Here is a 26,018-nt window from a genome sequence, read left to right as displayed (position 1 = left end):
TGCCTCATCGTACTACTCACAAAACTCGGAAACGTAAACCCACCATCTAAGTCGGTGGTGTGTGGTACACCGGCTAATCTCCTTTTGTTCCTGCAAAAGAATGCTAAGTGGGGTCCATTGAAATGTATGTTAGAAATCCATTCAGGCCATCCATTGTTTTAGCTCATTTTTAAGTCACACTAGAGGGAAAATTTCTGAAAAGAAAACTGTACTGTTTATTTGACATCCAATCTATTGTTTACGTCATACGGACCTAAATGAAGGGAAAAAACAAAGATCAGCTTCATTCAAAACTTTCATGGCCGTCGAAAAGTTTTTAATGGTTGGCATTCAGTCAATGCTTTTTCCTGTAATGTAGTCGGCTTGAGATTGGGACATACGTCATTTTTTGTCTCAAATACTAAAATGATATAGAAAAATAGATAAATGGCATGGATGAAACACATACATCATGGTTGGGTCCACAGAGCACAGACCACCAGCCATTGGCTGGTGGCAGGTGGAGTAGCCAATCCGCTTCCGTCGTCTAACGCTAAGAAGAGAGAGCTGCCACGTGTCACTCGAGACCACTGCATCTCAGCCGGACATCCAGGCTTTAAACATGTCCGGTCGCTGAGGCAATTATTACTGGACAGTTTATGTGGATAACTCGATGGCCCACCACAGACCCGATTTCAATCTAATATCTCAAATTATCGGGACCAAACAGCACTATCTTTTGATAACATGCGCTGTTGGAGAATGCCGGCGTTAATCGCGGGACAACCTCCGTCGCGGAATCTGCTTTACCTACCTGGTCCCGTGCACGTTAGCGCCTCCATTGGAAGTTTGCCAAGCACAGACGCGTATACAACGAAGCTCGTGTACACGCTACACATGCTCCAGAATTTTCATAAGTGCAAGATCCAATCCATCCATCATAAGTTTACCACTATGAATATAGCATGGAAAAATAATCAGGTTCCTCCATTTAGTATTTGGGCCACAGTTTGTAAACAAATAAACGGCTTAGAAAAATGCGCCAAATATTTTTAAGCACCTATCTATTTCTATCATCATGGACCGGAGTATTTTATGGAGAGAAATATAATCTTGTGAACGGATTGGATATTTCACCTGTTTCACACATGGCACATATAATGGCGTGTAGATGGGATGGTTTGTACACGCGTGAGGGCTTAGCAAAGATCACTGTCGCGTATGATACTCCCCTCCACCACAAGAAATGTACAGCGATGCGGGATTATCCAGGGCCATGATTTATTGATCCAGACCGATGATCTGATGGGCCCCACCATAGATCGAATTATCCTTAAAATAGGATTGATGAAAAAAAAAATCCTATCCAATTGGCTATGGTACGAAAATAGACGGTCAAAGAAAATGCAGCAAATGGAGAAAAGGCTAAAATAGCTGTTTAGGATAATCTGGTCCACTGTACAAATAATGCCAATGATTTGTTGATCTGGACTGATTATATGGTGGGCCCAACTATGGATGGACAGCATCCAATGACTTTGCCTGAAGAAACAATCCTAATCGTGGGATCATGGTATGGAAATAGACCGCCGTGGATAATGTAGCTAATGGAAAACAGCACCAGTTTGGCTGGTTATCTTGTTGGACCTTCTGGGACGGGGCGCGGATTGGGTACTACACCTTGAGATGGACGGTCCTGTGATGGGCTATATGGGCCCACCGTGATGTATATGTTTTATCTAAGCCACCAATTCATTTTGACAGATCATTTTAGGCCATAAGCCTAAAAAGGAGGTAGATTGAAGACCACACCACAGGAAGTAGGGGGATTGAATTCCTACCTTTGAAAACTTCCTATGGCTCACAGTGATGTTTATTTTCCATCCAACCTGTTGGTGTGGTCTATTTGAGCCCTCAATCTGCACTAAAATGATCTTTCAAAATGGATGGACAGCTTGGATGAAACATTTACATTATAGAGGGCCCACATAGCCCTTGACAGGAATATCCATCTCTAGCTAGGTCCCGATGGAGGTAATACCCAATCGATGCCCTGTAGAATGAGGAATGCTAGATGAATGTGAGATTGAACGGTTCAGATGAGTTCTAACTTATATGCCTTGTATACAAATGCGGGCCCAAAGCTTATAAGTGGAGCACTTGACATTCCCCATCCTATTACTTAGCAAATGGGACCCACCAATTCCTAGAGATTTCTCATAAGATGATGGCACAAATTTCCTACAACACCTGTGACTGATGTCAGGTGGGCCACACCACAAGAAACAATGGGTTGGATGGCATATAACATCAAGGTGGGCTCCAGAAAGGTTTCAATGGCATTCATTTCCATCTTGTGGTGTGGCCTAGCAAGATCTGGATGTTACTCAATTTTCCAAGAAAATAATGAAATGATCAGATGAAACTGATGAACGGAGTGGATGTCACACAGAGATTGCGTTGGGCCCCACAGTTTTTGTTGCACGGGCTCTCTTCAAACAGGGCATTGTAGGAAAGACATGGGCGCGTGTGTTACGCGTCAGACGAGAATAGAATCTGTGCCGTCCATACCGACGCACTTCCATGATGCTGGAACATGTGCAGCTGATAATTTTCTATCTGATCTTCTCTAAAATACGCGTACTGCCCAACATCTCACTGCTTATGCGGTTGGGGTCCACACGGAGCTTCCTTTTGCTTCTTTTTGAGGAGAGCAAAAATTCAAAAGCTCGTATGCGCAGCGCACTGCGCACCACGCGCAAAAATGGTTTCGCCCCCACCAACTCATTTTCCCGTGAGACAGTACTACACCTATAACTGCTAAATTGTTAGAGAACGTGTTAGCCAAGCACACGTGTCTGAGATCTGTTCCATTCATTCGGCGGGTCCTCTGTGTGGCCCGAATTAAGCCGAACGGATGGGCCATTTTGTTGGGAGCGGATTAGGTGTTACCCTTGCGGTGGGGCCCACCTTGATGATGTGTTGTATATTAATGAAGTCCATCCGTTTCTCCAGCTCATTTTATTACGTGGTCCGGAAAATTAAGAGAAAATTATCACCGTGAACCCCACCTTTTATCCGGCGTCTTTTACGAAGGATCCAAAACTTACCTTCACAGCTTTGACATGTACGTACGGACATAACATTTGAAGACGAAAATAACCCTACTTTTCAAAGTGATTTTTCATTTATATAAACCTACAGGGACGGATACAAGGGTATTTTTGTCCACAAATGCTCTGTCCATAAGGGCCTGTTTGTTTCTCAAGAAATGAGAAATACTTGGGAAATAGTATTTATTACAATTTTACCGCGTTTGAAAATTAATCATTTCCGAATCTCAGGTGGCCCATACAAAGGGAAATAATAGTGATTGGGTGCCTCTCCATTAAAAATTCTAAAGAGCCCACCATAATGTTTTTGTAATGTTTATTTCTATCTAACATGTATGCAACGGTAATACAAAGATCAGCTTTATCCAACTTTTGTGGCCATCAAAAGTTTTTAATAGTTATTCATCACTATGTTGAGTGGTATGGTTCCCTTGAGATTTTAATTTTCTTAAAGTTTAGAACCACGTCTTAAAATGAGATAGAAAAATAAATAGATGGTACAGATGTACAACAAATATATCAAGGTGGGCCCCACATGCTTGGGGTAATACCCGCTAAGGTGTTATACCTTAGAAACATCCGCTCCCCATTTTGTTAGGTGAGCAGATTAAGTGCAGCCCACCTTGATTTATATATTCCATATCTTGTTTTTGGGGATCATTTAAGGGATAGTTTGGCATCATAGATTTGGTGGGATTTAAGGGTATTTTGAATCCATTATTGCTTGAGATAGTCACATGTGTAACATGTGTCGCTAGGTTAGTAATTTTTTATACACATAGCTTACCCATGAAATCCCAAAACAATTAAATTATCAATTATATCACTAAAATTACATTAATAGAATGATATGAATAGCCCCAACATCAACCATTAAAAAACATTAATTAGTCGTTCAAATGTAATCATATGAGTGTGGCCCATCCCAGGCTTAGAATTTTATCATTTTTTTTCTAAATAAATATATCAATGGCTTATTATAATCATTGAGTAAAACATTATATATGTACACTAATTAAAGATATTAAAGTTGATTTAGTAATTAAATTCAAACCCCTATACATGTCAATACATACTTCACTGTTAGCCATCCTCACTAGGGAATCGATAGCAAGATCTCAGTGTTGAAATGAAGGTATCTTCGCTCAATCTATCACTTGAGCATGCCTATTTTCGAAATACGAAGGATTTTGAACCCAAGGTGCCAAACATGACCAGAAAAATTTTGGATTTGGGATTTCCAATCTAAGCATTCTGAATCCACAGTGTCAAACGAGGCCTAGGGCATGGATTAAAAAAATGAAGCATATTCAATTATGAAGTGGATCATATTATAGGAAACAATGGTGATTGATCATTAATGAACCACTATAGTTTCGGATTAAGCTTATATTTGTTTTTCTATTCCCTTTCTTCATGTTTGCATAACTTTATCACTAAGTTTAATGAAAAATAATCATCATGAAAACATTACAATAGGCCTTAAGAAGTTTTTAATTTGTTTTTTCACTAAGAAGTTTTTAATAGTAAGGTGTTCAATCACAACTGTCTTTCAATATAGTCCACTGAGATTTGAATCTTCCTCATTTTTAAACTCATGCGCTAAAATAATTTGGCAAAAATAGATGGATGCCATGGATATTGAATTTTAGCAAAAATGGATGGATGCCGTAGATATAGAATACATGTATCAATCCGCTCTCATTTTGTTAAGGACTCAGCTAGCCTTATTTGTGTATCCACATACACTATCATACTTGTTCTAACTAAGCACCATGTGGGAAAAGCATGTATCAGATTTACCCATCCATAAGTGCCCCATCTTATTTTCACCACTCATCTTAAAAATCAATCCAACCCAAGAGATAGGTAATCACACAATAGGGAATGATGTAAAATATGGTCTCTAATGGGCTAGGTGGATCTCTTATGTATGAAGTTGTTCCGTCCACGTTAATGAAGGTGATGTCCCTATCTACCCATGAAGATCCTGCATGCATTTTAGTTTTGTCATGAGTGTTTGGCACCTTTCAAAATAGTAAATCGTGGGCAGTTTGGAATACGATTTGTAAAAGTTGAGTCATTTGGCACTTATGAAGAACTTGGATTTCAATTTAAGAATTGTTTAATTATTTTATTATCTTTTCTTTTACCCATGCACCCGACACACACCCACGCAAGCCGTCATGGGATTTCATCACCTATGGGTCTCGAACCCAAGACCTCGTGTTGAAACTCCTCATAGTCTACCACTGAGGTAAGGATTTGAACCCAAGGATTGTTTAAAATTTAGTATTTAGGGAGATTGGTTGACAAAATCTATGATTTTTGGGGTTATTTTCAATTCTTATAGTTATAATATTCTTTCTTATCAATGTATATATAATTATTCACATTGTTAGATATTTTCACTTTCATTCATAATATGATAATGAGATTTTATAAAAATTAAGCCTATGTAATTATTATGTCACCTACATAACACATCTTTTTTTAAATAATTACTTGAAAGAAATATTAAATGTTATTTTAGTTATGAAATTAGTTTACCTACTTTTGTAAGCCATTAAAAGTTTGAATTTTTCTTATTTTGGAAGTTAGGATAGCATAATGTTATCTTATAATGCTTGTCATATTTCAAATATTTAAGAGCATTTAATTTAACATTCATTATCTTATAAAGATACTATAAGATAAGTCAACGGGCATATGGATCATAAGTTACGGAAGATGAGTTATTTGTGCCTCAAGTAGCTTATCTTAGTTTTTAATTATTAAAAAGGTGTATATTTGGTAAACAATATACAGTATACTTATCATCTTCTTCTCTCTTCATCTCACCTGGTGCCTCTTATCAACAACTTATGAAAATTAAAAAACTAAAGAAAAATTAACTAAAGTGATTAAGTAATTATTTTAAGTAAAAAAATTACTTATAACTAATGATCAACTAAACTTACTTATTTGAAATAAGTTACTTATCTACTGCTTTGAGTAGAAAAGTAACTTATTTGATGGTATCCACAAATTCATGATTTTAAATCCATGCCCAACAGTTATATGGAGAGAAGAGTATATGATGGTCCATACGTTTGCCACACTTATATGCAAGCACTCACAAGGAAAAGTGGATTAGGTGAGACCCGACCCTCATTCAATATTGTGCAGCCCTTGTGTATGGCTCACTTAATATATGTATTCTTTATCCACATTGTCGATCCAATTTTTAAAATTATTTTAGGAATGATCCCCAAAATGAAAATGAAGAAGATCCAGGACGTGGATTGCATCCTACTCCTGTCCGGACAGTAATCCATCTGAGCAGGGCTCTGTGGGCCCACCATAATGTAATTGTTTTTTCCACACTGTTAATCACTTTGCTCAGATCATTAGATCATTTTAAGGTATGATACTAAAAATGAGGCAGGTTCAAGGCTTATGTGGACTATAAAGTGGGGATTGAACGTTCACCATTAAAAACTTCTTGGGAGTTGGAGAAGTTTAGGATCAAGCTGATATTTGTGTTTTCACTTCATCCACATCTACCTGACCTTATGAATAGGTTGGATGGTGAAAAAAACATCGAGGTGGCCCATAGAAAGGTTTCAACGGTAGGTGTCATTATCACTGCAGCTTCTTTTGGTGCAATCTACTGGAACGACGAATCACCGTCCACGTCCGAAGATCCAAATCTCAGGTGGACCATAATCTAGGAAACAATGGTGATTGAACACCCTACTGTTAAAAACTTCTTAGGGCCCCCCTTAATGTTTTCATGGTGTTTATTTGCCTCTAATCTATTGAATAGTTCACATAAGCGTAAATGGAGGGAAAAAAAAAACAAATATTAACTTAATCCAAAACTTTGGCAACCCATGGATTGTCAATTACCATTGTTTCTTATGGTATGTTCCACCTGATAATTGAATCTACTTTATTTAATAGCCTTTTGAAATGAAAAGAAAAAACAGATTGCATAAAGAATACACACATCAGGGTGGGCCCAACTGTAAGGGCCCCTCATAAAATGTACACGTGGTATACTAATTCTAATAAAATTGACTAGATCATGCATTCCACCATCTCTACATCAGAATCTAAAGATCAGATTAGTTAAACAATCTTAACCGGTCATTCATGGACACCGGTCTGTGAAAATAGAACATCAGGATTTCACCACAACGGGTACTAGAACTCATGACCTCTTGTGAGTCTACACGCAGTAAGAACCGTCGAACGTACTTAATTATCACGACTTAATTATACGCTACCTGTGCAATTTGTAAGTAATATCTGTCCGCCTGCATATCATCCATCACACCCTACCAGAGTAGTAAATTTTTTTCATAATTGAATTTGGACCGTTGGTGAAAATATCAGCCTCGTTTCTTCCGCACACACGTTGCCAATCTCGCGGGAATGCTGGTTCTATATTTTGGCACGGGCACATGGTGGCCCACTTGATGTACAGCCCAAATCTCACAAACGTACCATACTGCAAATGCAAAGTGTGTGCCTGCAAGCCAGATTCTAATGTGCACCCTCGATAATTTTCAATCCAACCGTCGGTTGGAAGGCCACCAATCGGACGGCATTCTCGACCCATCAGTTCAACCTTTAGGACTATTCAGGGCCCACTAACATTGACGGTTTGATCATCTTATCATGCACTCACGCAGTCCTGTAGGGGTTGATGCATTACTACGCACGGACGCGGATTGCATCGTACCCCCGCCCTTCTCTAGCCCCGAACAGGCAGTTCTGTGGGCGGACCCACCGTGATGTATCTGTTTATCCAATCCGTTCATCCCTTTTCTTAGATTGTTTTAAGGCAAGAAAATAAATATGAGACATATCCAACGCTCAATTTGATCACACAAAATAATAAGCTTGGTTGCATCAAATGCAAAGTATTAAATGCAAGAGTCATCTTTAGTGTGGTCCATTTGAGCCTTGGATCTTCATAATTTTTGTGTTCATGCCTTTAAATGATGTGAAAAAATGAATGGACGGCATGGATAAACAGATACATTACGGTTGGCCCACCCACTGAACTTTCCGTTCGGGGCTAGCCGGCTAGAGACGGGCGGGGGTCGGACGGAATCCTCGTCCACTACGGACCCTGCAGGAATAAATCTCTCGATTCGGTCACCTTTTGTTGATTTATCGCGATATTATCATCTAAACGTCATTTTATCGCGATAATTTGTAAAGAGCCGTTTTTTGTCATGCAATCGTTATGAGAGAGCTGCAAACGCTGCTCAGCTCGAGTACAATCGCTACTCGTAGAACGGAACTGCCCGAGTTGCGTACGTGTGTAAGATCAACGCCATTCATCCAGTCGATCTCCATTCTCTATTCTTTCATATTGGTCCGGTATTCTAATCAGGTTTTCCCAACTTTACATATTAAATCTAGAACGCAGGTCAGTTTTTAATCATCAATTTGATATGGATTGACGCTGAGATTAACTTCATTGAGCTTTCCAAATGAAAATAAGAAGTTCCTGATGAACGGACTCGATCTCTGATACGTGTGCTGGGATTTCACGTCTTACTGCGTGTAAGATGTGCGATTAGCTTCATTAGTGCTCTGGTATTAATACGAAGGAGCAAAAACCTATTTAAAATCTTGCTCAGACAGATTTCTCTCTCTGCAGAAAAGGAAGGAAAGAGAGAAAGGTCTTCTTCTCGTCTTCATAGCTTCTTTTCTGGTTCCACCGAAGGTGGAGATTTGTTCGATTTTCTTGCTTTCTTCGTCTTCGAATCGATCTCTGTACCGGAAAATCGCGGAGTAATTGGAATCTGCTGCTGAATTCTCTACATTTCGATATCTTCAGATCCCGATTTGGTCCCGAATCAAGGCCTAAGCTCTCGAGTTAGGGTTTGGGAAGGGTGGGATTCTTTCTGGGGTTGCTGATCGGTGGATTTGTATGAGTAGTTGTACGTTGGATGAATTTGTTGTTGCATTCGCGGATTTGTAGTTGTTGGGAGTCGATTGGATTTTTTATGTTTTATTTTTTCGGATTTGTTGATGCGGGTTGTAGTGGAATTTCATGAGCTAGGGTTTGAAGTTAGGAATCATTGATGATCTTCACAGCCTAGATTTTTATGTCCCTGGAGTGCGGATTTCTTAGAGTCTGATTTGGTCGGTATTGAACCATTGGGGATTGGAATTTGTTTATTGCAGGCAGAAAGAAACGAAAATTTCAATGAGCGGTTGATATTGCGATTGAGTTGCATTTGGGGAGGGAAGCAAATGAATTTTACTGAAATGCAGAGCGTTTGATGTTTTCTGTTCTGTGGGGATGGATTCGGCAAGGAGTTGGTTTCATAAGTTTCAACCTCGAGATAAATCGATGAAGAAAAAGGAAGCAGCTAGTAATGCGAAGGAAGCAGGGAAGCCACCGGTGAATGAGGAAATGCCTTCAAATGTCACAAGGCAGAAGGTTGCGGCGGCTAAGCAGTATATAGAGAACCATTACAAAGAGCAGATGAAGAACTTGCAGGAACGGAAAGAGCGGTAATACTTCCAGACATCCAATTTATTTCCTTTTCAATAGAGATTATATGCTATTCTTGCAGTGCATTTTATTTTATTTTGTTTGATTTGTGTAGGTTGTTTGCATTGTTTGGTTTCTAATGTTGAATTATCTTTTTATGAACAAAGTTTAAGAAATATAAATTTAACATTCAGCATTCCGTACTACATTCCGAAATACATACATCTGGAAGCCCAATCAGTGATCTGCTAAATTTCCAGCCACTGATTTTGTCAAGCTATTGTAGAATATTGAAAATCTTATCATCTCCTTAGTGGGCTAGATCTATTATGCCTTACCGGATGGCATTGAGTGAATCTTCCCAATGATCAACCTGTGCATGTGCATAGGTATAATATCTGGACCAACCAAGGATCTTGTATAAGATCTTTTTGGTAATGGTTGGATCCATTTTCCTGGCTGGTATTCGTGTGATTCTCTTGTCATAGTTCAATTTGTTGCACCCAGCTGTCCTTTGTATTTGGAATGTTGGTGCTTGTGGAAGAAGAAAATAATCTGAAACTATGAATTTTATTCAACTTTGATACTTATAGGCGGGTGTATGTGGTAAGAAAAGACCCCGGCATATGTAGTAAGAAAAGACTTGATGACGTATAGTCTGAGGTTATGGCCCTTGATAGAGTGGAATGGTGGAACAAGGTTCGTGTATCCGACCCCAATTAGTTGGGATAAGGCTTAGATGATGATGGTGATTTCTTATTTTCATATGTTATCTGTTTTAATTAAAATTTTGGCAGACATGTAATAGGCTGAGGCTATCTATCTGTATATTGTGGACAGTATGCTATTGCATTTTTTTTTTGTCAAATCTGTTTAGAAACTCCTAGACTCTTGCCACAATCAGCAATCTGCCCCCGTCACTCTAGATGGTCTGCTCATGTTTTTAAAGCCATGAAGCTTGTCTGAGGTCAACGAAAAGCTGTCTACCAACTTATTTTGAAATAAACATAATGCTAATTATTAGTTTGGCTGTATGCTACCTATACAGCTGGTTCTATGTGTCATAGATAGTGGTATGGGATATGTTTCCTGCTTTTTCTGCTATCAATTGCTTGACAAAAGTAATTGGCAAAGAAACTCGTATTGTCAGGGTGATTATAGAATTTTCTTCAAGTAGTTGTAGTTTTGGTTTTTAGCTTTCTTAATATAACTCTTTTTCTTTTCAAGCAGACGTTGGGTCCTCGAGAGGAAGTTGGCTGATGCAAATGTGACTGAGGAGGAGCAGAACAATCTTCTGAAACGCTTGGAGAAAAAGGAAACAGAATACATGCGTCTTCAGAGGCATAAAATGGGTGCTGATGATTTTGAATTATTGACAATGATAGGCAAGGGTGCTTTTGGAGAGGTATATTTTCTTGTAGTAAGAAAGGTAGATGCACCTTCAGAGGGAAACAAAAATACTCTGAACATTGAGAAAACACCATATGCATGCTTTTAGATGTCCTACAAAAATGTCTGATAATGGTATTCATGTGTGCATATCCAACAACATTTTATTTGTGCCTAACCATGCATCTAACACAAAGGAAGGGAAAACTCATTTTCCCTCTATTCCTAGGCTTTCCATATTATGTACATATCTTGATATTTATTAGGGCTGGCAATGGGCCAGGCCTGGGCCATGCAAAATCAATATGTTCAATTGGCCCATCCCGGCATCTGGGCCTGAACCAGCCCCAAGTTGGCCCATCGCCAGGCCTAATATTTATGTCCTGGTCTACCTGTAAACAACTTTGTACTTATCAGTGTTGTTTTGCGCACGCACACCCAAAAAAAAAAAATAAAATAAAAAATAAAATCACGTCCTCGATTCATGCATGCATCTGTATTCATATACTGATGCCTAGATATATTAGTGCATTTACCACACTTCCATATCAGGTGTTAAATCTAGTCTACCAGAATATAGAAAAAAAAATGTGTGTATTTGCTGGCGGCCAACTCACATATAATGTGAGCGGGAAAGAACACTGTTGGATGTACTATTGACTAAGGTTGGAGTCTCTTGACTTGGCCCAAAATAGTGTTTTCGTGCTCTTAATGTCAGCCAGTTTGAAGGTCCTATTATGAACCTTTTTCTTATCACAATGGCTGTAAAATAGATATTAATGTCCTAATATCTATATTAGGTCATGTCACTTTTTTTTGAAATAGTGCTTTGTCCACAAGTTTCTATTCTGTGTCTGACACTCCTGGACATGGTTCATATTAAAAAGTCATTTTCTATATTTACTTGTTGCAGATTAAAAACTATTTTTTATGTTTAGTCGTTGCATTCTTTTATTTTTGGATACTTTTTTACATATTGACAGTTGATAATAACTATTTGTGCTATTATTACTTATTTATGGGCTTTTAAAAAAAAAAATTATGCTTATCTTTACATGCAATGATTAATGATCACAATATACTCTCAGTGGAATGTGATGTAATGTTATATCTGTACAAATCTGAGTTTAGAAAGCCTCTGCTCTTATTCTATTACTCGTTAACTACTTAAATTTTAGTTTTCGTGCTCTTAGTGTCAGCCAGCTTGAAGGTCCTATTATGAACCTTTTTCTTATCACAATGGCTGTAATATAGATGTTAATGTCCTAATATCTATATTAGGACATGTAACTTTTTTTTGAAATAGTGCTTTGTCCACAAGTTTCTATTCTGTGTCTGACACTCCTGGACATGGTTCATATTAAAAAGTCATTTTCTATATTTACTTCTTGCAGATTAAAAACAATTTTTTATGTTTAGTTGTTGCATTCTTTTATTTTTGGATACTTTTTTACATATTGACAGTTGATAATAACTATTTGTGCTATTATTACTTATTTATGGGCTTTTTTTATTTTTATTTTTATTTTTTTTAAATTATGTTTATCTTTACAAGCAATGATTAATGATCACAATATACTATCAGTGGAATGTGATGTAATGTTATATCTGTACAAATCTGAGTTTAAAAAGCATTCTGCTCTTATTCTATTACTCGTTAACTACTTAAATTTTAGTTTCCTTTTATGTTGTGTTTTAACTTTACATTTTCACAGCGCAGGTCCGGTTATGTAGGGAGAAGACAACTGGTCATGTGTATGCAATGAAGAAGCTGAAGAAGTCCGAGATGCTTCGTAGAGGGCAGGTATATCTTTTATCTGCCATTCCAAGAAATCTTTTGTTGTGATCCTTTATGCTTATCTTTATTATTTGCTTCTATATATTGGTCCAGGTTGAGCATGTTAAAGCTGAAAGAAATCTTCTTGCGGAGGTTGACAGCAATTGCATTGTCAAGCTTTATTGTTCTTTCCAAGATGAAGAATTCCTATACCTCATTATGGAGTATCTACCTGGTGGTGATATGATGACTTTACTCATGCGGAAGGATACTTTGACGGAAGATGAGGCCAAATTTTATGTTGGGCAAACAGTTCTGGCCATTGAATCTATCCACAAACACCATTACATCCACAGGTTTGCATATATTATTAATTGATTGTGTTGATAGAAATGTTGATATACTCAAAAGATTTTCTGTGTATCCTCAATCTGAAGGATTAAACCTTTCTTTGACATTTTACAGGGATATCAAGCCTGACAATTTGTTATTGGATAGATATGGTCACATGAAGCTGTCCGATTTTGGACTATGCAAACCATTAGATTGCAGTAGTTTCCCTAACTTACATGAAAAGGATTTTGTGACGGGAAACAACTACAGTGGGGCTCTACAAAGTGCATCTGCACCAAAGCGAACCCAGCAGGAGCAACTTCAACACTGGCAAAAGAACAGACGGATGTTGGTAAATTTCTTTCTATGATGTTGAAGAATTTCACAAAATTTCCAAGATGATGCTCCAATTCACTGAGCTTGTAAACAAACTATGCAGTCCTTGGCACAATCTAATGTTGAGGACTCTGACAAGGACACTTGGATGCATCATTTCTAAAAAACTGATTTCTTGTACTCCAATGATGACTAGACAGTCATTAAAGAGCTGATTTTACTTTTCTTTCTTTTGATTTGCTGTTCATAGAAAAACTCTATTTTACATATCTATTTATTGTTATATATAACCCTTCGATATTTTTATGTGCTTATATGGTGCAATATACTAACCTGTGTTGTTTTCTAAATTTCAAGGGTTTATGTGGACTGTGAGCTTCAATAGGATTTGATGGTGTTTTCTTCTGGAAAAGTTCACCTACAACTGTCATTGTTTGAAATGTGCAGGCATACTCTACTGTCGGTACCCCTGATTATATTGCTCCCGAGGTTTTGCTGAAGAAGGGTTATGGAATGGAATGTGATTGGTGAGTATTTATATATGTTCTCCGTCCTTTTGGCACCAACACACTTCGTAAAATCATTCTGTTTCTATTCTTTCTACAGGTGGTCACTTGGAGCTATCATGTATGAAATGCTTGTGGGTTATCCACCATTTTACTCTGATGAACCAATGTCAACATGTAGAAAGGTAAAGATGAGATTCAGGATATTGTATTCGTGTTTGTTTTAAATTGATATCTTAAGGCATGTTTGGTTGCACACAGATTAATTAATCACGAAATTGCATGATATTTTGTGCAACCAAACATGCGTTTAATCTTTCTCAAAGAACTCTAGAAATCATTCTCGTTATTTTATTGGACAAAGTCATTTTGACCTTCAGTCTCTGGGTTTTCCTTTTATCTGAGGCAAATACATGCCCATGCCTGCCATTCATCTGTTTCTTTACTCTTCATCAGTAATGATTGGCATATCTTTCTGTAATTGTTCCTTGTGCTATAATTTACTCATGGCCATTCTATAATAATAGTAGTGATGGTGGTGGTGGTAGTAGTAATGGTAAGAGTAATAGTAATAGTAATAGTAATAGTAATAGTAACAACAACAACAACATCAATAATAATAAGAGCTTTGCTAAGTGCACACATGTAAGCAATAAAGCTCATGTGCATGCCACACACGTGCCAGCATCACAATAGGTCTGAGATCCAATCCATCTATTAGAAAAGAACTGCTATATTAATGCCCTAGTCAAGAAATCAGGTGAGCCACAATTTGCGAAAACAAATGTACGGCTCTGAAAACATGGCTAAGTTTTCTAACCCATCCACCTGTTTCCAATATTGGGGCTCACATGCTGAATGGACCGGATTTATTTTTGGGAGAACTTGTAGAAGGTCAGATCAACCTGATGGATGATTGGATCTTGCACCTATGTGCCGTGTTGGCGCGGCGTGTATGTAAGCTTTATTGCCCACTCGTCTGTGCTTAGCAAAGCTCTGATAACAATAATGATGATGATGATGATGATGATAGTTTTTGGACAGCTCCTATGGATTTCCATTGGTGTTCCTTGGAGCACAAATTATGATTTGAAATCCAATTAAATAAAAAGAAAAAAGATTTTAAATCTAACACTTGCCTTATATCTCATTGTCATATGAGACTCGTACTGTGTGCAGCATGGATGAATTGGGTCGTCTCAAACCAATTAGTTATAATAGGGAATTTTCTATATGGTCGAGGCCGTTCGCTTCAACACTATGGTATTGGATCCAATACCAGCTTGCCTATAAAGAAAATACAGGCTTACCTCTACGAATCCCAGGCAGAGTTATGTTTACTCGCTAGTAGGCATTCAGCAACCCATTGAAGTGAGACTTGGTCACTTGATTAGCCGGGTGACAGGTTACAACTTTCAAGAATATTACTTAATTTACTTTCAAAGATTTTTTGCTGGAGAGACCGGTGCTCCTCTGCATATTTTCTGATGCCTTGGCCCATATCCTACCATTTGGGCTCTTGGGGCCTGTTTGGATAGTGGGAAAAGGAAAAAAGAAGAAGAGGAAAATGAATGAGTTTTCCCATGATGGGACATTTTGCTAGGTATGGATAGCAAAGGAAACATTGGATTTCAAAAAGCAATCATTACCTAAACACCATTACGACTGCAACTTGGGCTGCCATTTCTTTAAAAATATATCTAGACTTAAAATGTCATCATTATTTCCTTCATCTTCATTGCTTGGTTCTTTCTCTTTCCATCTATGCAGATAGTTAATTGGAGAACTCATTTAAAGTTTCCTGAGGAAGCAAAGCTATCTGCAGAAGCTAAAGATCTCATCTGCAAACTCTTATGCAATGTTGAGCAAAGGCTTGGAACAAAAGGCGCTTATGAAATAAAGGTGTTGTGTGGTGTGTTCCATTCTAAATTCTTAAGATTTGTCTACAAAATGCAGTTGTCAATGGAGGGAGTAATCTGGTTGATCCTTCTGCCAATTTCAGGCTCACCCATGGTTTGAAGGTGTCCAGTGGGATAAACTATATCAGATGGAAGCTGCATTTATTCCAGAGGTTAATGATGAATTGGATACTCAAAACTTCGAGAAATTCGAAGAGGTACAAATGTCTTTTCCATTATCTTACCAGTGCTTCAGATAACCTGCTTTTTGAGACATTTCACGTAATTTACTATAATATTCTTTTCCTTCTTTCATGGATCCACAGTCTGAAAGCCAAATTCAAACTTCTTCAAAATCAGGACCTTGGAGGAAGGTAAGCCTCTACACTACAGGCTTCATCTAAACAACTGCTTGCCTGAAATACATGACATGTTTAGACCTTCATTCACTTTTTTTTCTTTTTTCTTTTTTCTTTTTTCTTTTTTCTTTTTTCCCTCTCCTAGACTGGCAAGATGATCAGATCTGTCACAACTTACATCAGGACTTTAGAAAGGATTGCTATATCCCCGAAGTGTCTTACATGGACATGCCTTCAATAACAAAATGTTAACATAATACTGTTAGATGAGAAGTGCGGCATGATCACAGGGGCGCATGCCACAGCCATGCATCACACTTGTGAAAAGTAATTGAGAGGAGATATATGCGCATGCATTAACTGTTAGTAATTAAGAGGAGAGATTTGCACACCTATTAACTGTTAGCATATAGACTGCTAGGAATCAATACCCCCATTGCTACATTTAGGACTGTTTATGCTGTCTATATGGATCCAATTTACACTATGTGACTCCCCTTTTACTTCTGCAGATGCTTTCGTCAAAGGATATCAACTTTGTGGGTTACACATATAAGAACTTCGAGATCGTTGGTGATCCTCAAGTGCCTGGCATTGGTACCTCTCTCTCTCTCTCTCTCTCTCTCTCTCTCTCTCTCTGTTTATGTGTGTGCATGCATGTGTGTTTGTGTGCGCGGGTGCATGGGAATGACAGACTAGTTCCATAGTTACCACTTTTTTTTATCACTAACAAAAGAATCAATTCATTACTCCAAAAGGGAAAAGTGATGCGAGATCCATTAAGGCAATGCATAAGAGTGATATAAGGTCTCCCTCTGTGCAAGAGAATGAAAGATGCTATTAGCTTCTTTAGGATTGTGATTATTAGATATTATCCTTGGAGAGAGTGCATGCTTAAGTCACCTAGTATGAAAGCAATATCCCAAGGACGAGAGCACCTAGAAGCCTCAGCAACTGCCTGACAAGAGCTGCCCTCTGCTATCAAAGGCCTATCTGTCTCACCTGTGAAGTTCGCTTTTGAATTTTCTAACCCCACTGTGCTGGAAAAAAGTGAAATTGATGCTACCGGGTTCATCCCTTAAAGCTTCCCCAATCCTGGAAGACCCAGGGTTATCCAAAGGACTCCCAGCAATATTGAGTTTCCACTGGCATGAGGGTGGAGGGATCCAAGATCTAATCCCCCATTTCTAATATTTTGTCATGGTGTCCCATTCCTAATATATCACTATACCCATGTCACCCTTGAATTTGTGTGGAATTTACCTAAATGGACTTGAGCTGTAGTGGCGAGAAGGGATATAAACCCTTCACCTGCTGAAGATAGGGTCTTAGATAGGATTGATTGGAGAAACATGATTTGTAAAGCTGACCCCAAAATAGCCGGGACATGGCAATGATGACGAAGAGAAGGATGCTATGCATGTGTGTGTGCGCGTGTCTCCAACTCTCCAAGTCTGACTGAATTGTTGATCTGCAGAACCACTTCCATTTGTTTGATAAGTCAAAAGATTTTTATGTAAATGCACAAGTGCTACTACCTTAGACCATATACGAGGAGGGAATAAATGCCAACTACAAACCCGAGAAAAAGCTCAAAACACTAGTTGGCAATACACCAGCTAGTACATTTCCCTAAAGTTACTCCAAATGTGAGCATTATGACATCATAGTTATTTTCAAGCATTGGGATCTTCTGAGGAATATATGACCCCAGTTGGCTCTTGAATATTCTACTGAGCTTGGGTTCCGAGTATGAACAACATTATTCACTTTTATGCTAGATAATCCTTAGAGAACCATTCATTAGTTTCTTTCTCCCCTCTTGAATGTTAGTAATCTTTATCAATAACTGGTTTCTTCTGCTTTCCGTGCAGCTGAACTGAAGAAGAAGACCGGCAAAACAAAGAGACCAACCATCAAGTCCCTCTTTGGTATGCTCTGCTATACCTTACTGACTAAAATTACACGAGTTTACCCTGTAAAAGTAGATGACTAAAATGGCCTTTGTGATGGCAAATCTGGATCAAGGTAAAACTCTAGATTGAGTACGACTTCCATTGAGAAACAAAGGTTCTGTGGAAGGTACCACACGAGAGTAATATGATATGGGTAGCCTGTATTTCCTACCTCCCTCCCCACCTGGGATGCTGTTTTGCCAAGGGCAGAATTTTGTATGTTAGTAAGGCTGACTACAAAGGGCATTTATGTCAAAATGTGATATTTTTTTAATTAGTTGGATACCTAAATGTGCCATTGCAGGGAGTGTGTGCCTGAGTATTCAAAGTTTAGGCCTGTTTTAGCTAAAATGAAAACATCCTCAGTTTCTTCTGCAAAATGACCAAAGTCCACCCTGTTTTCAGATTCGTCTTCCTTCTTGGCGGGACAGCTGAACCTCCATTTTTCCACCAACAGTCTTGTTCAATGTACATGTGTGGCCTACTTGATAAGTAGACCAGGCTGATTTTCGGGCTAGTGCATGTTCTTGGGGGATCCCGCCTTATGGACGGCATGGATGTAACATGTGTACAATGTCACCACGTGCATACAATCTCTTCCATACGTAGTTATAGACCTCAAAACTAAACTTGAAATTCGACAAGAGTTGAACAAGTTGAGTAAATTGGTGGATTTTTTCAGGTCTTTAATACCAAACTCAGTAATACGGTAGATCTTGGTTAGTCAAGTTGTGGTGCTTATTTATTTTGTAGTTTTGGCAAAATTTCTGAGTTTTTTTAGTTGAGTCGAGTTGACCAAGTCTTGACCAAATCAGGATTTTTGGAGTCTTGATGAAATTTGGTTGAGTTGAGTCAACTTGTCTGTGTTGAACTTTTTTCCCCAAATATTCAAACAGCATCCATCTCATCTGTGCGAGCACTGTTATTATTCCTCCATTTTTCTCTCTGCAGTTGCTAAAAAAGGTGACTGAAACTGCCCTTAATTCCAAGTCTCCTACAATGTGTTTGCCAAAGATTTGAATACATATAATTTATTCATGCTGTTACCTGAGAAGTATCCATTACATTTTCCTGTGAGAAACGCTGTTTTTAGGACAGTGCATGGATGACAGGTGTCGTTGTCGTCAAGTGTAAAGTCTTGTTGGGTTCATTTTGCAATATCATTCAAAGCTCAGGCCATGTGCTGATAGGGTCTCCATGCAGAAACTTTCAGGAGATGAAAACCGTGTTGGGGATTTTTGCTGCGGAATCACACAGATCTAGATCTAGGATAGCAATCCAAGAGCAACAAGCAATCACAAGAGAACACAAGGATTTAACGTGGAAAACCCTTACGGGAAAAAACCACGGCACAAAGCGACAGAAATCCACTCTGAAATGGAAATTACAAGAGAGACGACTTACCCGATTCGAACAACCTCGAATCTCATCCTTGCTACACCCTTTGATCACCCTAGAATCCTTTAGGAATCCTTGAAAAACTTTTAGAAAGCTTTAGAATACATTATAATAGCCATAGGGACCCCTATTTATAGTTTAAGAAACTTCCCTTTTGCACCCTTGCGAAATTGCCTCAGATTTCCGCAGTCCGCACAAGATCCGGACTCGAATCTGCGTAACCTCGACTGGTCGAGGAACCCCCTCGACCGGTCGAGTGCCCTGGATACCCAAATAAGTAGCACGCTGGACTTTGAGTCGAGTGGTGCTCGACCAGTCGAGCTAGCCTCTCGACCGGTCGAGCATCCCCAAGTATTGAAGACTTTTAAAAGTCTGGCAACAATCTCCACAAAGTCTTCAATCTTCAATTGTGTATCTTGATGCCCTCTTCTCTTATCTCTGCATCACATCATAGCTTCTCGTGCACACTTCGTCCTTCTTTTTCGTCATCGCCAAGCACAGAGAAGTTACACAGAACTTGAGCTTCTCTGCAGGAACAATCTAAGTAAGCATGTCTGCCGGATCAAAATCCACGTGCCCAACCACCTTTGCTCCTGTCTTCCCAAAAGAAAAGACGTAGTCTTCTTACCATCTCACCGCTACCCAATATTGCTTGCCGGGGTATTTGCTCACAACACTGATAGCCTGTGAAATAACCGACCTAATCTAGACCCTGGCATACACTGCCAACCGCATTCGAATAAAGCTCATGAGATATCCTGCTTTTCCTCATCTGTTTTGAGACATGTCCTGAGGAAAACTCGAGGAGAGACGCGTAGGGAACGCTCTCCGGCTTTACCTGGCCCATCACATCTTTGATTAATACCTACACATAAGGTATTCCTCCTGTGATTACCAAAGCCTACTCCTCTTTCAGTCTCAACACCGAGAACCATCTTTACAGCCCTCCGATCCTTTATCCTGAATGTCCCACTTAACTGAGTCTCTAGTACATTAATTTCAGACATGTTATAATTGACGATCTACATGTCATCAATTCCTGACTCATCATGAAGGAATCAAACCACTGCCTAGGCGATAGGTCGAACCACGACCTCCTACAAAGTCTTTTCTCAGCCCCTTTAACTTCGAACCACTCTGGTTGCTTCATGTAGATCTGCTCTTCACTTTCCCTTACAGAAGTGCAGACTCAACATCCATCCTTCCAGCTCGAGATCACATTGGCCAACCAGCGCCAATCACGAATCTAATAGACACTTGTCATACCGTCGGCGCGAATATCTCTGAGAAGCCGAACCCTTCTCACTGAGCATAACCCTTTGCTACTAACCTCGCCCTGTATCTATATTGTATCCTCCTGAAAAAATCACCTGCATCCAACTACTCTCTTGCCCACTGGAAGCTCTACCCGCTCCCATATGTCGGTTAGGTACAACTAATCCATCACATCGCCCATAGTTACCTTTCACTTCTCAGCAACAGGCTGACCTAGAGCCATCTGAATAGAAGATGAATCCTCTGCGATATTGGAGTCGTTTATGTACATCGCCGATATCCTGCGATCATGCCGTGTGATTCTTCTCACAAGTGGCTGCTCCACCTGCTTTGTATCATTGTCCGCACATCTCAGCCTTCCTGCCCTGCCCGCTCATGTGGCCATGCCCAACATGCCACACACGTGCAGAGATGGAATCCGCTACATCCACTGCAGCTCCACATGTTGAAGTGCTCCCGATCAACCTGTACAAGTTACCTAGTCGTTGTGCTTTCATGATTACCTCTGCCCCCTTAGATACTTTAAAAGCACCATCAATGCTTGTGTACTTGCATCCTTTTGCCTCAAGTACAACAAGAGAAATCAGATTTTGCTTCAAATCAAGAACGTGCTTGACATCAGTCAAGGTACGCTTTACCCCATCAAACATATTGATGCGCACCATACCAACAGCCACAACATTATAGGCAAAGTCATTGCCCATAAACACCTGTCTACCATCGCACTCCCTGTAGCTGGCGAACCAACTCCGATGAGGAGTCATGTGAAAAGATGCTCATGTGTCTAACATCCACTCGTCCTTACGATCATCGTATGACCGCTTGATAGTAGATACAGACAAAATATTATCATCACATCCACTCGATCCATCTGACATGACAGCATTGGCCTCCCTGAAGCCTTAGAATCTTCTCTCTTCGATTTATGATTTTCACAATCCTTTTTCACATATCCTTCCTTCCTACAATTCCAACACTTTACCTTTCCTTTGCCCTTGCCCTTAGATTTGGATCCAGAACCTGAAGAACCCGTACCTTATTCAGAATTCTACCCCTTGTAAACAGTGTATCAGAAGATGTCCCCATGTCGCCGTTTAGCTTTCTCATAGCTTTCCCTTGAAGGGCTGAGATAACGGTGTCGACACTCAGGGTTTTATTCGTGCTGCACATAGTGTCTTTGAATGACTCATATGACGCCGGAAGAGAATTCAACAACATATATGCTTGTTCTTCATCTTTTATTACTTCCTTCATATCCAGCAATTTGCATACTAATTTATTAAAGTTGCTGATGTGAGCCTCCAGATCTCCACCCTCTGTCATCTTGAAGTTATACCACTGCCGCTTCAAGTGTAGGTGATTTTTCGATGATTTTTTCGCATAGACATCATCTAACTTTGCCTATAACTTAGCTGCATTTTTCTCCCTCATGACATTGTAGAGAACCTCATCCGTAAGACATAAACAGATCGATGATAATGCCTTCTTATCAAGAGTATTCCATTCATCATCAGTCATAATAGACTTTCGCTCTTCAAGAGCACCATCTTTGCTTTAGAATCTTCTCTCTTCGATTTAGGATTTTCACAATCCTTCTTCACATGTCCTTCCTTTCCACAATTCTAGCACTTTACCTTTCCTTTGCCCTTACCCTTGAATTTGGATCCAAAACTTGAAGAACTCGTACTTTATTCAAAATTCATACCCCTTGTAAATAGTGTATCAGAAGATGTCCCCATGTCGTCGTTTAGCTTTTTCATAGTTTTCCCTTGAAGGGCTGAGATAACGGTGTCGATACTTAGGGTTTTATTCGTGCTACACAAAGTGTCCTCGAATGACTCATACGACGCCAGAAGAGAATTCAGCAACATATATGCTTGTTCTTCATTTTTCATCACTCCCTCCATATCCAGCAATTTGCAAACTAATTTATTAAAGTTGCTGATGTGAACTTCCAGATTTCTACCCTCTGCCATCTTGAAGTTATACCACTGTCGCTTCAAGTGTAGATGATTTTCCGATTATTTTTTCGCATAGACATCCTCTAACTTTGCCCATAACTTAGCCGCAGTTTTCTCCCTCATGACGTTGTAGAGAACCTCATCCGTGAGACATAAACGGATCGATGATAATGCCTTCTTATCAAGAGTATTCTATTCATCATCAGTCATAGTAGACTTTCGCTCCTCAAGAGCACCATCTCCGTCTTGCTTGATTAATGAACTCATTATCTTGATCTTCCATAACTCAAAATTATTTTTCCCTGAATACTTCTCAATATCATACCTGGTGCTCGCCATTATTACTAATCCTTCAGATTCAGATCTGTGTCCCAACGATTGCTCTGATACCACTTGTTGAGGATTTTTGCTGCGGAATCACACAGATCTAGATCTAGGATAACAATCCAAGAGTAACAAGCAATCACAAGAGAACACAAGGATTTAATGTGGAAAACCTTTGCAAGAAAAAACCACGGCAGAAAGTGACAGAAATCCACTATGAAATAGAAATTCCAAGAGAGAGGACTTACCCGATTTGAACAACCTCGAATCTCACCCTTGCTACACCCTTTAATAACCCTAGAACTCTTTAAGAATGCTTGGAAAACTTTTAGAAAGCTTTAAAATACATTAGAATAGCCCTAGGGACCCCTATTTATAGTATAGGAAACTTTCCTTTCGCACCCTTGCAAAACCGCCTTAGATTTCCGTAGTCTGCATAAGATCCGGACTCGAATCTGCGTAGCCTCAACTGGTCGAGCTGAGGCCTCGACTGGTCGAGGAACCCCCTCGACCAGTCGAGTGCCCCGGACACCCAAATAAGTAGCACGCTGGACTTTGAATTGAGTGGTGCTCGACCAGTCGACGCTGGACTTTGAATCGAGTGGTGCTCGACCAGTCGAGTCAGCCTCTCAACCAGTCGAGCAGCCCCAAGTATTGAAGACTTTTAAATGTCTGACAACAAAACGTCCACCTTCTATGTTAGGGGGTCGGCCGTGGTCTAAAATTATGCTAAATTGATGGATGATCAAGACATTGATTGTGGTGTCGTTCAAACATATGGTTGGAATCAAATACCAAAAAGAAGTCACTGGTCCATATTGAATGCATGATCTTTTGGAACATGGTGCATCCACAGTGCGATGTGCATATGGACAGTTCTGATCATCAGACCACCTCTGCAGGAAGTCCTTATGTTATTTTTGTAAATTTCAACAAGGTTGGTTTTCAATCTTCTTCTGCCTTCCGATTCTCACCCTCTTCTCTTGCATGCTGCAGAAGATTCAGGTACAGCTGATCAACCCGTTCGAGGGAGCTTCCTCAACCTCTTGCCTCCACAACTAGGAGTCTCCAAGAGCCAAAGCCCACATCTCCATAAAACCCCATGAATTTCAATTCAATCCAACGGTCGAAAAAGGAGCTAGCTTCCAATCTACACTCGACTCAGGTGCCCTTGCACAGGTTTGAGGAGAGAAAGAAGAAGAAGAAGAAGTTGTTTTCTTCTCCCATTGTTCTGCCATCAGTTTCTGAGGAAGCTATTTTGCTGGTGCTTTGAGTTTCTGTTGCCATGAAAGATGTAAAGGTAAAAAACCCAAGGAATGTGGGTTTTCGCGGCTAGTAAATTACCTCATTCCTGCTTTAATCAGGATCTTTGTAAAATTTGTTGTTGAAAGTAAATCTCAATTCTTTTAATATTCATATGCATTTCTTTTTGTAAATATCAATTCGGATGGTTTAAATTGCAATCTTGATCTTGACAGATGGTGTTGCTAGCTGATTGGGTGCCATTCAACGTTATGTTTAGAAAATAACTCTCAAATAGGTATCCTTCTAGGTTCCATGCCAGCTTTCAAACGTTTGCTGTATGCGAAAATAGAAATTAATATAATAGCTATTTGAGCACTGTTCTATACAAATGGGAATTTGGTAACATCCAAACGCAGATAGTAAGGTATGTATACGTAGAGCTTATTGTCGGGGCCTCGATGCTTCCCCAAGCATAGACTGTGCAACACTCGTACATATCCCCTTTTTGAATGAGCCAAGCTACAAAGGAAGAGCATTTAAGATAGGATAGAAATGAAGAAGGCTTATATTATTGAAGAACTCTAAAGATTATTACTCCCCAAGTGAGGAGCCCTCTCTCTTATATAGGCACACTAACCTTTTAATTACCTTACACGGATGACTAGGGTAGAACTTAGGGTGATCATTCAATAGTTAGAAGTAATCTAGGAAACTTTTTTTTTTTTTAAAGAAAGTTACCTTACATGGATGACTAGGGTAGAACTTAGGGTGATCATTCGACAGTTAGAAGTAATCTAGAAATCTTTTTTTTCAAAAAGTTACACCATTGCTACAAGAACTTACTAGGGAATTCTAGATGCTTCTAAAGATCTCTACACAACACTACATATTTCTAGCCTACTGCAAAAGTTTCTGCACATTTGTGCAAGCCTCTTCATGTACAAGAACAGATAAAATTGGCCAAGTACTTGAAATTACTATTTGAAATATCCGGTCCATGATATTCTTCCACACCTATACTCAACCGTTGTTGATGATCCTCCGTGATAAAGCCTTGTATTTACATAGTATTGTTGATTTTCTTTCCTTATCCTCCATTGGACCCACTACCACTGATTAACTGCAAGGTCGAGATCATCTAAATATCAGCCTTCCATTTGTGCACCTCAGGGACCATACATGAAGTCCCCCATCCATGATGCTCACACCCAAGGAAGGGCATTAGAACTACCTTTGACTTACTTAGGAAGTCCATGCCTAATATGACCTCGAAAGTCATCTAATGGAATAATGGAGACGCTCATCTTGTCGGCCCACTCGCCGACGCATTACTCCCCATCCCTTGCCACACTTTCGACAGGTTTAGCTTTCGAGTTCATTACCTTGAATATCCTCAAGTCATTCAACAATGTTAAATACAATTGTTTCACCTCCTATCCTGAGATGAAGTTACTAGGGCCTGAAGAGTAATGTGCCCCCATAATAATTATATGTATGGGATTTTTGATATTCGTTGTAAGAACAGTGGGGGGCATTACTCTTCAGGCACTATGTCAGATGAGGCCCATTGAAGATGAAGCATCTAACCCCATGTACTTGAATGAGTCCCATCTATCCCAGCCACCCTTCTCTAATCCTTGTGTTCTCTCCCACTTGAAGGCTTGTTAG

The 26,018-nt window shown here is 39.4% G+C and overlaps 1 protein-coding gene across 1 annotated transcript; it reads left to right on the top strand.

Annotated features, from left to right (window-relative positions):
• The first annotated feature begins 8,719 nt into the window (after positions 1 to 8,719).
• Positions 8,720 to 24,521, top strand: LOC131245861 (uncharacterized). Its single transcript, XM_058245596.1, has 13 exons — positions 8,720 to 9,614; positions 10,825 to 10,999; positions 12,704 to 12,787; positions 12,875 to 13,116; positions 13,226 to 13,445; positions 13,877 to 13,956; positions 14,036 to 14,120; positions 15,706 to 15,837; positions 15,938 to 16,051; positions 16,160 to 16,207; positions 16,705 to 16,789; positions 18,067 to 18,123; positions 24,102 to 24,521. The coding sequence occupies exons 1-13, from the start codon at positions 9,400 to 9,402 to the stop codon at positions 24,209 to 24,211; spliced, it is 1,647 nt and encodes a 548-aa protein (XP_058101579.1). The 5' UTR covers positions 8,720 to 9,399; the 3' UTR covers positions 24,212 to 24,521.
• The last annotated feature ends 1,497 nt before the right edge of the window (positions 24,522 to 26,018 follow it).

The sequence above is a fragment of the Magnolia sinica genome, chromosome 5 (assembly GCF_029962835.1).
Source record: "Magnolia sinica isolate HGM2019 chromosome 5, MsV1, whole genome shotgun sequence".
NCBI lineage: Eukaryota > Viridiplantae > Streptophyta > Magnoliopsida > Magnoliales > Magnoliaceae > Magnolia > Magnolia sinica.
The sequence above is the reverse complement of the archived record's forward strand: the minus strand, read 5'-3'. Positions and strand labels throughout refer to the sequence as shown.

Bases quoted from the DNA above. Each gene is read 5' to 3' on its own strand.
- LOC131245861 (XM_058245596.1), top strand. From the start codon at position 9,400: ATGGATTCGGCAAGGAGTTGGTTTCATAAGTTTCAACCTCGAGATAAA. The intron at 13,117-13,225 runs GTTTGCATATAT...GACATTTTACAG, and splicing joins AAACACCATTACATCCACAG to GGATATCAAGCCTGACAATT. The intron at 15,838-15,937 runs GTGTTGTGTGGT...TGCCAATTTCAG, and splicing joins AAGGCGCTTATGAAATAAAG to GCTCACCCATGGTTTGAAGG.